Raw genomic sequence first — 13172 nt, forward strand, 5'->3', positions numbered from 1 at the left:
ACTATTAATTTGTGTCACAAATAAAATAAGCTACAATTTGCCCATTTGGAGAAAATGGTGAATTTTTTTTTTTTTTTTTTTTTTTTTTTTTGTATAGACGTGTATTTGAACCTTCAAATTCATATGATATTGTCCCGTTCGGAGTATAAAATTTCATAATTTTATTTATTTTATATTAATGGAGATAGTGTCTCTTACTCATATATCAATAATATCTTTACCATTAATTTTAGATGGAAAATGTTAGTATTTTATTTCAAAAATACTCTTCCAAACAGAGTAAACAGAGTAGATTGTGAGATTTCACATAGTGTTACAAATGGTATCAAAATTAGATATCAAGTGGTATGCTAGCATAGACGTTGGGTTTCCGAAGAGGGTGGATTGCGAGACTCGGTGTGTCAGAGAGGACGCTGGATCCCCGAAGAAAATGAATTTTGAGATCCTACATTCGTGTTACAAATAGTTTCAACGGCAAATATTGGGTGGTGTGTAAGCAAGAAAGCTAGCTTTCCAAGGATACAAAACATTTTTATGTCGGTGTGGTTCGTTATAAAGATCGTGGCATGAATTTAAACTCTTACCTTATAATTCAAGAGTGTGACTATTGACATAACCAAGAATTAATACACAACCGATTCTTATTTAGCTCTCTCATTTTATGGTACACAAAATTATTTTAAAAAGTTGTAAATAAAGAATTTACTTGTAAAATCGTTATCAAATGAATGTACAAAAACTCCCAAACGAATGGACAAAAGCTAAAGATAGCGCTTTACAATGATGATGTTGATACTCAAATTGTTTCTTTGCTGCAACTCTAGCAGCAACCATCTTTTGGTTTGGTACCCATTTCACCACTTGGTTGGGTTTGGGTGCACGACCCATTTCACCACTTGTTCGTTTCAATTCATGATATGAGTTTTTGTTTCTCTCATATTGTAAGATCTCACCTTGGTTAGAGAGGAGAACAAAACATTTTTTTTTATAAGAGTGTGTAAACCTCTCCTTAACAACAAAATCTTGAGAGGAAGTCTGGGAGGAAAAACACAATGAGAACAATATCTCCTAGCGGTTGGCTTGGAGCATTACAAATGGTATCAGAGCCAGACACTGAGCGATGTACCAACAAGAGAGGTTGAGCCCGAAGGGGGTGGACACGAGGCAATGTACCAGGAATGACACTCAGACCCGAAGGAGGGTGGATTAGGGGATCCCACATCAATTAGAGAAGGAAACAAGTGTCGGCCAAAACATTAGGCCTCGAAGGGGGTGGATTGTGAGATCCGTGAGCTTGGGTTGTTATACATGCCCTTCTACTATTTCAAATGTAAGGTTCTATTGTAGTCCTATTTTCTGGTTGTTGAATTAACCGGACTAAAAGTAATAATAACCCATCAATTGAACCGTATTTTTTATTTTTAAAAAATTCAATTCAACCGGAGTGAAAAAAGTCAACTGACTTAAATGAGAAAGTGGGAAGGCCCAACAAATTAGGCCCATATCGAACGTCTAGCTTGTATTGGGCCAAATGAATGAGTTAGCCGAGTCGGGCTGTTTGGTAACTGGGCTCATCAAACCAATCTCACTCAGATCCAGGCTTCAAATTGGGCTCACCGAAGCCCAAATCCGTAAGCCCAAATCATGAGCCCTCAATTTAAATTGGATGGTGGAGATCAAATGGTGATCATAGGAAAGAACTCGGGATTTATTCTTCTATCCTTTTTTATAATTGAATTCGAAACAACTCACCACGTGTCGAGACGTCATTTGTCCACATTTGCCTTGCCACGTCACCCAACAAGTCATCCCCACTTTGAAAAGCTGACTGTTATATGCCACATCAGCACACGTGGACGTCATATCAATTGCCCCATCAACTCCACGTCGATCGTTGGATGTCACATCAACTGCCACATCAACGACACGTCGAACACCACATTAGCAAATGTGCCACATGTCATTGATTCAAATTTTCTTGCACATTGAAGATTTGGTTCCAAATTTATTAAATTTATCTGGATTGGGTTGATTGGTTCAGGTCGTAAAATATCTATTTATTATTTAAATTTGCTACTCAATTTCACTATAATTTTGAAAAATTACGTTTAAAAACTTAAAATTTTATTGTTAAGTGCCGTTCAAAAGTAAATAAACGAAAAATTAATTATAGAATCAAATAAAATTATAATATTTTTACAAAAATTACCAATAAATTTTAACCTAATTTAAATGAGTTGAGTTGGGTTAGTCGGGTCAATATTTTTTCAACATTCCTAATATCGATATTTATAATTTAATAATTATGAAATTTGGGTTATTTATTTATTTAATTAATTAATTTGGGGGACATCCCATGCATGAGTTAGGGTTAGATGGTGAATGGATGTGGACACATTATTATTATTTTGTTACGAGAGAGGGAAAGGGACAAGGCAATTCAATGGGTGAGGGGCCGAGCCATAGGGTGTTTCCACCGGTGGACCCTGACCCCATTTTGGCTGCAACCACCTCTCTCTCTTTCAAACCCACTGGTCCCTCCCCCAGCCTCTTCTGGGTCGCCCATCAGTTAATACGGTGACGACGATGTAGACAACGAAGACGACTCGACCATGATGATTCTCTTGGATCGACTGTGGGGCGCCGAGATGAGAGATTGATAGCAGAAGAAGTGTTTTTCTTTATGTGTAGTTTGTGGGATGTTTGGAGGAAAAAGAGAGTGGATGGAGTGGTCAATTTTGTGGCCTAACCTTTAGGGTTCTATGCATTATTTTGAATCCTCCAAAGTACTTCCTTTTTTTGCTTTCATTGAAAAGATAAAAGCGAGGAAAATGACTTCACTCCGACTCATCCATTTATTTCTCGTAATCAAACCAAACCAACTCGAACACGAGAAAGATCTCACAAAAATGAGATCTGGGTTAAGCTTTGTTACGAAAATGAACTCGTTTTCTTCGTTGTTTTGTACCCATCTGCTCATTTGCTTTGTGGTCAAGATTTCGATCTAACGAGACAAAACCCAAGAGACAAAACCCAAAAGCAAGTATTTTGTTATTCCGCCCTAAACTTTAGTATTATTGTAATGATCCATGACTAGGATTCATAATTCGGATTCAACACCGATGACTCCGACGTTTTCCTAGGGTGAGACCTCACATTGATTGAAGAGAGAAACGAAACATTTTTTTATAAGGGTGTAGAAATCTCTCCCTAACAGACGCGTTTTAAAACCTTGAAAGGAAGCTAAAAAAGGAAAGCCCCAAAAGGACAATATTTACTAGTAGGCGGCGTGCCAGCAAAAACGCTATCTCCAAAGGGGGTGGATATTTGTTAGTGGTGGGCTTGGGCTATTTTTCGCTCCTTTTAGCATGTTTTGTCTTCACTCATACGCTCACGGGCTTCCTATGACAATTCCCAAAAGGCAATCCATCATAAATTATTCCAAGCAAACCACATTTAACTTTGAAGGTTCTATGATTGAGTTCTCGAAAAGGAAGATATTCATTGTTAGTATGTGTAATAACTTTCAATTCTTTTTTAAGCCTTTCTTAATTATCTTATCCTCAAGATCGCTCTCATTTAGATGTGATCTACATTCATTTATATACCAATATATAAAATATAAACTGAAATTTACGTAAATAAAATATGTTGGATGATGAAAGTCCCACATCGGCTAATTTAGAGAATGAACATGGGTTTATAAGTGAGGAATACTAACTCCATTGGTTTGAGGCCTTTTGGGAAGCCCAAAGCAAAGCCATGAGAGTTTATGCTCGAAGTGGACAATATCATAGCATTGTGGAGAGTCGTGTTCGTCTAACATGGTATCAGAGCCATGCCCTAAACTTAGCAGTGCCAATCGAACAAAGGACTCCAAAAAGAAAAAAAGGAGTCAAAGGAGTCAAGCCTCCGAAGGCAATAAAAAATGACTAAGACTCCTTGACTCCAAAGGAGTCGAGCCTCGATTAAGGGGAGGCGTGCTTTGTTCGAGGGGAGGTGTTGGATGATGAAAGTCCCACATCGGCTAATTTAGAGAATGAACATGGGTTTATAAGTGAGGAATACTAACTTCATTAGTTTGAGTTCTTTTGGGAAGCCCAAAGCAAAGCCATGAGAAAGCTTATGCTCAAGTCGTGTTCGTCTACCAAAATACACATTAAAAATTCATAATGGAATATAAAGATCTTTTATAATTATTGCAACTAGTTATCATGAGAGAATTGATTATGGCTTTAAAAAGTAGTTACACAATAATTAACAATTAATCAATCAATAATAAATTTAAATCACATTGGTATTAAATGTAGAGAGATTCTACTTATTGTTCATACACACAAAAGAAATTTGAAAATAAATAAAACCCAAAAATAAAATAAAATAAAATAAAAACAATTTTGAATAAAACGATGATGGTGAAATTTCAGCACAAGACATAAGGCCATACATGAATGTCGGCTACCTCATACACAAAATTCATAATTAAAAAAATATTAATTTAAAAATAAAGCAATTTAGTGTAATAAATATTAAATTGACAGAAATTATTGTTATTTTATTAATTATAATATCAGGTGGTGACCACCCAATTAAATGAGAGAAATTATTGTTATTTCATTTAAATATTTATATATTTTAAAAAAATTAATTAAAAAAAAAAAACAGGTGGGTCCCTTGAAAAAGGAAATTGATGGGCTGGTGGGTTGCAAATAATTCTAATATAACACCATTTCCAGCTATAATTATTTTATTTTATTTTCTTAATTTTATATATATTTTTTTTAAATTTGATATGAAATTATTTTATTAATTTAATTATATTATATGACATATGGGAGATCTACTTTGGGGTCCAAAATTATCATGATGAGAACAATTCAACATGTGGGGCTATTGTAGGCAATAGGTGATGAACAAAGAAACCCCATTTACTTATCCTTTGCTTCTTTTGTTTAATCCTAATCTCAATCTAAATTACTTTGGATTCATGTTTGATCCTAATGTTAAGTTGAATTTTGTCGGTTGTTTATGTGATACCCGAGTGAAGGAGGGAGTACATGAATGAACAGAGACCGTGTTTGAATGAGAGAGATTTTGAAGATTGATTAAGAAAGATGTTAAAGAAGGTGCATTTTTCTTTTCCAGTGACTTAATTATATGAACTTCGTGGTTAAACGTGTTTTATTTGGAGTAATTTTATGTTAGATGACCTTTTAAAAATTTTCATGGTATGCATGTGAGTGAGGATAAAGCATGTTGGAATGACTCGTGTTGGTCTTGTAGGGATAGTCCTCACTCTCTTGGGCATGGGGCGTTACAGAAACATGACCATGTTGTAGGGGAATGTTAAGGTCATTAGGTATCGAATCTGAATTTTGGGTACTGATCTAAATCTTGGGCATAGGGCGTTACAGAACTATGATCATGTCACAAGATTTGTAGGAGAATGTCATAACCATTAGGTATTGAATATGGATTTCGAGTAGTGATCCAAATCCTTGGCATGGGACTTTACAAAAACATGACCATGACTCAGGGGAATGTTAGGGCCATCCGGTACCGAATCTGGATTTTGAGTATTTATCCAAATCCTGAGCATAGGGCATTGCAGAAACATGACCCATGGGGAATGCCAGAGCCATTAGGTCTTGAATCTGGATTTCGAGTATTGATCCAAATTTTGGGCATGGAGTGTTACAGAAACATGACCATGTCGCAGGGGAATGCTAGGGCCATCAAATACCAAATATGAATTTTAAGTACTAATCCAAATACTGGACATGGGGCATTATAGAAACATGATCATGTCACTAAGGATAGAGAGAAATGTCAAAGCCGTCAGATATTCAATCTAGATTTAGGGTGTTAAATAAACATAACCATGTTGAGGGGAATATCAAGACAGTCATGTACAGAATTTACATTTCGTGTACTAATCCAAATTTGGGACATGGAGCGTTACCGGACTCTATTTTTCCTAGTTTAATCGAATCAACCGCACATTTAAAACAGTTTCTTAAAACTTCTTGGAAACTTGAATTATTTATAATATTTTTGGGTGTCGATAATTAATTAAATACAAATAATTGAATTTTTTCTTCACTTCTCAAGTCAAATGGTACATTTCTAATAATTTCATCGCATTAATTCGTGGGTCAATTGTAATTATAAATTATTTTGATGGGTTAGTTTTATTTTATCTTAATTAGTATGGTTCACATGCAATAATTACCGAAACTTTCTCGTGACGTATGTGATCTTAATTTATTTAGGTAACTTTTCTTTATTTGGATGTGACGTCCGTCGAAAATTATTCCATTTTAATCGAGTTCTTTTAAACTAATAAAAATCATTACACTTAATTTAATTTAAAAAAAAAAAAAAACAGGATTTTATGGTACGATTAATTAATATATTTTGGTATTGTGCAAGTTTGACAACATCGGCAATTTGCCCGACAAAACCCTACAAACACAATGTTCTGTTCACATAACTCCATGTCTTAACAATATTCACCACTATAGTATTCTCCAAACTTCATTAAAAAACACAAATCAACTCCAAGATTCCTCCATTTTTTTTTTTCATTTTTTAAATGCTACCACGAGAGATCCCACCTGGATTGGAGAGGAGAATGGAACATTCTTCATAAGTGTATGGAATAGACGCGTTTTAAAACTATAACGTTGACGTTGATACGTAACAAGCCAAAACCGACAATATCTACTAATGGTGGACTTGAGCTATTACAAATGATATCAAAGCTAGACATCGAACAGTATGCCGCGAGGACGCTGAGTCCCCAATGAGGTGGATTGTAAGATCACATATCCGTTGAAGAAAAGAATGAAGCATCTCTCTAATAAACGCGTTTTAAAACCTTGAGACTAATGGTAATACGCAATGTCAAAGCAGATAATATCTGTTAGCGGTGGACTTGAACTTAGGAGGGTATACGAGTTGAGTTGGGTTGGAGAAACCTTATATCGGGTTAGTTGGGTTTGTGAGGTGAGAGGCCTAAAAAGAATTCACAACCAAACTCAATCGAATCATCTTTTTTCTGTTCAAGTTTTCGGGTTGGATTGAATTGAGTTGTCTTTTATTTTTTAATTATTTTGAAAAAACCTACTCCACGATCTACGTCACTTAAACTAAAATTTCATAAAACTTAAACATCAAACATTCACAACTCACAATACATCACTAACATCAGTCACAAATGTTAAATATTCTTAATATTCACAATAATCTTAAAAGTACGATAGGGTTGGGTTAGATAGTAATCTAATTTTTGGATTAGTCAAGTTGACCCAACCAAAAAATGTCAACCTACGAACATCTCTCCGTTTTCAAAAAATTCAATTTTTATAGTTCGAATTGATCAAATTCTCGAATCGTATGAACACTACTACATATAGTTTGATAAATCTCGACAATATGAATGAAAATGGATATAGGCTAATCAATTAATTTTTTTTTTTATAATATATATGATCTAAGACTAATACATTAAAAATAAATAAAATTTATTTTTTGATCTAAAAAAATTCACCGCAGATTCTCGAAACTTGAGCAGCCAACTGAGAGGGAACATTAATGGGTTGAAAAGATCCGATCCTCTGTGTTCGTTGTCCATTGATTTCTGCTACTTCGACTTTATTCATGTTCTCTGTCCACTTTCGATCATTCCAATCACCTTTTGTTTTTATGGTTCGAAGAACGAAGAATTTTAATTTCGAATTCAAAGCTGTTCTTTAATGGAAGTAGCTCAAGTTGTCGCCAATTCCCGATGAAATAAGAAGCTTTCGTTTATGTTCTTCGACGTCCCATGATGAAACCTTAACGTTGTCCTGAAAAAGAACATGTTTTTTTAAGGTTCTGTAATGTTTTTGAAGAAAACGATGAATTTTTTTAGATATTAAACGATTAAGTTACCTGAGATTGAATGTATGCGTTTGGATTCATCACTGGTTGGAGTAGAAATAAATTAGCTGAATTGTCTATTAATGGATAGGTATTTGTGGCGATTGTTGGGGTTGGTGTCGTTGTAGTGGTGGTGTCGATCAATGTCGGTGGTGATATGACGCTGCATTGCGCCATTGCTGGTAGTTGTGGCGTTATGCTACTCAAGGAGGATGACTGTTTGTAATAATGAAGGATTTAGATTGAAGTTTATGAGAAAAACTAGTTTTTTTTTTTTAAAAGGGTGTTGGTTTTTATACCTCGGGTTGGATCATGAGGCCGTCTAAGTCCATTCTGAAGTCGAAGAAAATTGGGTTCAAAGAAGTGAGCTTCATGGAGAGAAACTGAAAGAGAAATTTTACGGTTATTCGTTTTGATCGATCGAGAGTCAAAACCAACCTAACTAAAGAACAGAACATGTTGTTACCTCAACTTGATTTTGTAGAGACTGAACATAGTTGATAATTTCATCTAACATAAGCGCCTTCCCTGTTACCTGTTCATCACCAAAACCGACATAAGCCATTGTGAGGAGGAGGAGGAGGAATATAACAGCCCAAGCACACTACTAGTACAGCCCAAGCGCACCACTAGTAGACACCACTAGTACAACTCAAGTGCACCACTAGTAGACATTGTCATCTTTGGATTTTCACTTCTGTGAATCAGCGCACCACTAGTAGACACCACTAGTACAGCCCAAGCGCACCACTAGTAGACACCACTAGTACAGCCCAAGCGCACCACTAGTAGACACCACTAGTACAGCCCAAGCGCACCACTAGTAGACACCACTAGTACAACTCAAGTGCACCACTAGTAGACATTGTCGTCTTTGGATTTTCACTTCTGTGAATCAGCACACCACTAGTAGACACCACTAGTACAGCCTAAGCGCACCACTAGTAGACATTGTCGTCTTTTCACTTCTGTGAATCAACCCTCTAGGAGCCCAACGTTCTCGCTGACACACTACTAGCATATACTGTCCTCTTGAGTTTTTCCTTTCGAAATTCCACTTAAAATTTTAAAACGTGTTTGCTACTGAAAAATTACGAAAAAGATAATATTTACCTTGTCACAACCAGGAACAAGTCGTTGTAATGTCTTCATCCTTTCACTAATCTTCTCTCTTCTCACCTGAAACGACACGACATGTCGTTATTAGCGTGTGGGGCCATAAAAGGAAATAAATTCAATAATAATTATCTTACCCTCTCAGCAAGACTGTGGCTATCAGTGGCTTGGCCCCTCTTAGCTCTGACGTGAACATAACCCGTCGGAGCACCATCTTCTGAACCTTGTTTCTCCTCTTTTTTCCCAGTTTTGCCCTTTTCATCTCCTTCTTTCCTTTCATCCAATTCCCTTTTAGTTTTCACCTTCTTCCCAATGCTTTCCTAAAACACCCCATGAACAAAAAAAAATTACATGTGAGTGAGATCTCGCATGGTATCAGACCAAACATTGAACGGGTGAATTCTAAGATTTTCCATTAGTTGGAGAGAGGAACGAAACACGTTCCTTGTACGAGTGTGAAAACCTCTCCCTAGTAAACACGTTTTAAAATCGTGAAACTGATAATATCTACTAGCGGTAAGTTTGAGCTGTTACAAATAATATCAGAGGCAAACACTAAGCGGTGTGCCAGCGAATACGCTGAACTCCAAGAGGGTGGATTGTGAGATCCCACATCAGTTGAAGAAGAGAACAAAGCATCCCTTATAAGGGTGTGGAAACCTCTCCCTTAGATTGGGTGGAGCCAAAGACGATATGTAACCGGTCAAAGCTGACAATATGTGTTAAAAAAGAGAAACCTTTCAAACCTTAGATTGGGCGGAGTTGGCGGAGGAGTTATTTCCACGGCCCTTCCTTTTCTTACTACAAGCGGAAGTCACAACGGGCTTCAATTGACTTACCGGCTCACCGCTATCGGATTTCTCGACCAAACTGAAAGATTCAGGGCTCTGTTTACAGAGCTCGGGAAAACAGTAAATGGGTTGTTCTGGTTCTTGTTCTTGAGGGAAGAATTGAGTGAAGCAATTGATATTGAAATTTGGTTCATCCAAAAAGCCACCCATTTTGAGGGTATTGTTGGCTTGAAGGATTGAGTCAAGAAGAAATGGTTGGTATTGATATGAAAAGGCTGCCATTGATGAACAATGGAAGGTTTGGAGAAGGTGAGTGCAAGAAATGCTTAGAGGGTGAGGGTTATAAAGACGAAGGATTGAGATAAACAAACAAACAAATAAAAAAAAAAAAAGAGGAGAGAGAAAGAGAAGATGCTGAAACATGAGGATAACGTATTCCCATGCAAAACTATTGACTGGTCTTGGGTAGGTTAGAATTTTTTTGTTCGTGGGATTAACTCAGAGATCCCACGTTGGTTATAGAAGAGGACGGAACCTTCTTTACAAGGGTGTAGGAACCTCTGCAGTAGATGTGTTTTAAAAACTGTGAAGCTAACGACGATACGTAACAGGTCAAAGCGGCAATATCTATTATAGTGGTGAGTTTGAGATGTTGTATTAGTTGTGAGGTTGATATGTGACGGACCAAAGTGGACAATATTTACTAGTTGTGGGTTTAAGTTGCTAAATGAATTGTGAGGCTGATGATGATATATAACAAGTCAAACAATGCTACTAATGATGAGTTTGAGCTGTTATATTAACTGTGAGACTGACAACGATACGTAACGAGCAAAAGTGAACAATATGCGATGAGTTTGAGTTGTTATATTAATTGTGAGACTGATGACGAACAAAAATGGATAATATCTACTAATTGTGGGTTTGAGTTGTTATGTTAACTGTGTGAGGCTGGCAGCTGATACGTAAGGAGCAAAAATTGATAATATCTACTAGCGATGTGTTTGAGCTGTTATATTGATTGTGAAACTAAAATTATATGTAATGAGACAAAACAGACAATTTCTACCGGGTGGTTTGCGGTTATATTAATAATATTAATTAATTAATTAATTATATATAAAAAGGAGAAGATGATAGGAAGAAAGCTGGTGACAACTATTTCAAACGAAAACATTAACTCCCCGCTTGTCGACTGCTTGTCTTGTTTGATTAATAATTATTTTTTAACATATATTTATGGGGCTGTTCTTCAATATTAATACATAAATTGTTTTTTTCTTTTTTAGATTTAATTTCTACCTAATAGTCTACCAACCATAACCATGATCCATTGAGGTTCACTATCTAGTCCAATAAGATTAAATACGGTAATTATACGAGTTCACTGTCTATAACTTTGTAGAATGTTCTAGAAACATTTAGATATTTTATGTATAAATTTATCGAGAAAATAGATCAGGGATGAATCTAGAAGATATATAATGATAAAACGTACAAAGGTTGTGAGGAGGTGAGGCCTCGAAGGGAGTAGATTGTGAGATGCTATATCGATTGGAGAGAGGAATGAGTGTTAGTGAGGATATTGGGCCTCGAACGAAGAGTGAATTGTGAGATCCCATATCGATTGGAGAGGGGAACGAAACATTTCTCGTAAGGGTGTGGAAACCTCCCCTTAGATCTTGAGGGGAAGTTTGAAAAGAAAAATGCAAAAAAGACAATATCCGCTAGCGGATGTCTGATAAATCTTTTTTAGATCGGAAGAATGGTAGAAACCGATGAAGTTTGATACGACACATAACAAAAGCAATGCAAAATGGTATGAGAAAAGTGTTGGAGGGAGAGGGGGGAGTGGGGGCAGCAGCCGGTTGTTGATACCACCGAAGGGAAAGCGTTTCTATCAAATTGTCTATACAAACAAATTCAATTGCAATAATTAATTAGCTACCCATACATACATACATTCACTCTAAGGTTAAAATTGTAATTTGTAAATACATGTGTACGGTTTAGTTTTGTGAGCTTCCACATTGATTTAAGAGGGTAACGAAGTATTCCTTATAAGGGTGTGGAAACCTTTTTCTAACAGAGTTATTTAAAACCGTATGGCTGAAATATGTAATGAGTTAAAATGGACAATATTTGTTAGCGGTGGGTTTTAAGTGTTACAAATGGTATTATAGCCAAACACTGGACGGTGTGTCAGCGAGGTCGTTGGGGGCCCCCAAGAGATGGATATTGAAGTCCCACACCGGTTGGAGGGGAACGGAACATCCCTTATAAGGGTGTGGAAACCTATCCCTAATAGACACGTTTTAAAATTGTGAGACTGATGACAATACGTAACGGGTCAAAGTGGATAATATCTACTAGTAGTGAGCTTGGACTGTTACAAGTTTGGTTTGGTTACAAGGGGAACCATGGACCGAGTCAAACATGTCGATTGTTAAACTTTAGAACGTGTCAAACAAAATGTGGGTGTGGAAACCTATCCCTAATAGACACGTTTTAAAATTGTGAGACTGATGACAATACGTATCGGGTCAAAGTGGATAATATCTGCTAGTAGTGAGCTTGGACTGTTACAAGTTTGGTTTGGTTACAAGGGGAACCATGGACCGAGTCAAACATGTCGATTGTTAAACTTTAGAACGTGTCAAACAAAATGTGGGTGTGGAAACCTATCCCTAATAGACACGTTTTAAAATTGTGAGACTGATGACAATACGTAACGGGTCAAAGTGGACAATATCTGCTAGTAGTAAGCTTGGACTGTTACAAGTTTGGTTTGGTTACAAGGGGAACCATGGACCGAGTCGAACATGTCGATTGTTAAAATTTAGAACGTGTCAAACAAAATGTGGATTGTTAAACAAGTATGACTGGATGAGGAGGTTTTATCAAAATGCAAAAATGAAATTCTAACTTTTAAAATGGTATGAATAAGTTCTAAATACTCATGTTTGTTTGTGGGGATAGTTAACACTCTTAAATCAGTCGTGTAATCGAAACAGTCTAGAGTTGATCATAGGTAAGAGTTCGCGTGTTTTTATGTAGGAGTAGACCCCAATATTATAATAGTCTCTTAAAGTGTTCGGTACCATTTCCATATGACGAGACATGACAAATCCTTGCGATGGGACAATTGTCTATTATATGTTGTCCTCGATCATCACGACTCGATGAGTCCATGATTGAGGTTTTCTTCTCATTTTCTTAGAGTGGGCTGAATCAATTATGAGCTTATGCTTTGTTTCGAGCTTATGGTTTGAATCAATTTGAGCTTAAATGGGTACGTTCAAAAATCAATTACTACTAAATTATATATACATTGACAAAATG

General features: G+C 36.4%; 1 protein-coding gene across 1 annotated transcript; it reads right to left on the reverse strand.

The window, feature by feature from the left end:
* Window positions 1–7509: 7509 nt before the first annotated feature.
* LOC111490144 (transcription factor bHLH137-like) lies at window positions 7510–10166 on the reverse strand. The gene is made up of 7 exons (XM_023138652.1): window positions 9786–10166; window positions 9177–9359; window positions 9037–9102; window positions 8390–8458; window positions 8223–8306; window positions 7936–8139; window positions 7510–7850 (listed from the first exon to the last, which is right to left on the reverse strand). Exons 1-7 carry the CDS (start codon window positions 10110–10112, stop codon window positions 7755–7757), a joined length of 1029 nt encoding a protein of 342 aa, XP_022994420.1. The 5' UTR covers window positions 10113–10166; the 3' UTR covers window positions 7510–7754.
* Between the last annotated feature and the right edge of the window lie 3006 nt (window positions 10167–13172).

The sequence above is a fragment of the Cucurbita maxima genome, unplaced genomic scaffold (genome assembly GCF_002738345.1).
Source record: "Cucurbita maxima cultivar Rimu unplaced genomic scaffold, Cmax_1.0 Cma_Scf00015, whole genome shotgun sequence".
Classification (NCBI taxonomy): domain Eukaryota; kingdom Viridiplantae; phylum Streptophyta; class Magnoliopsida; order Cucurbitales; family Cucurbitaceae; genus Cucurbita; species Cucurbita maxima.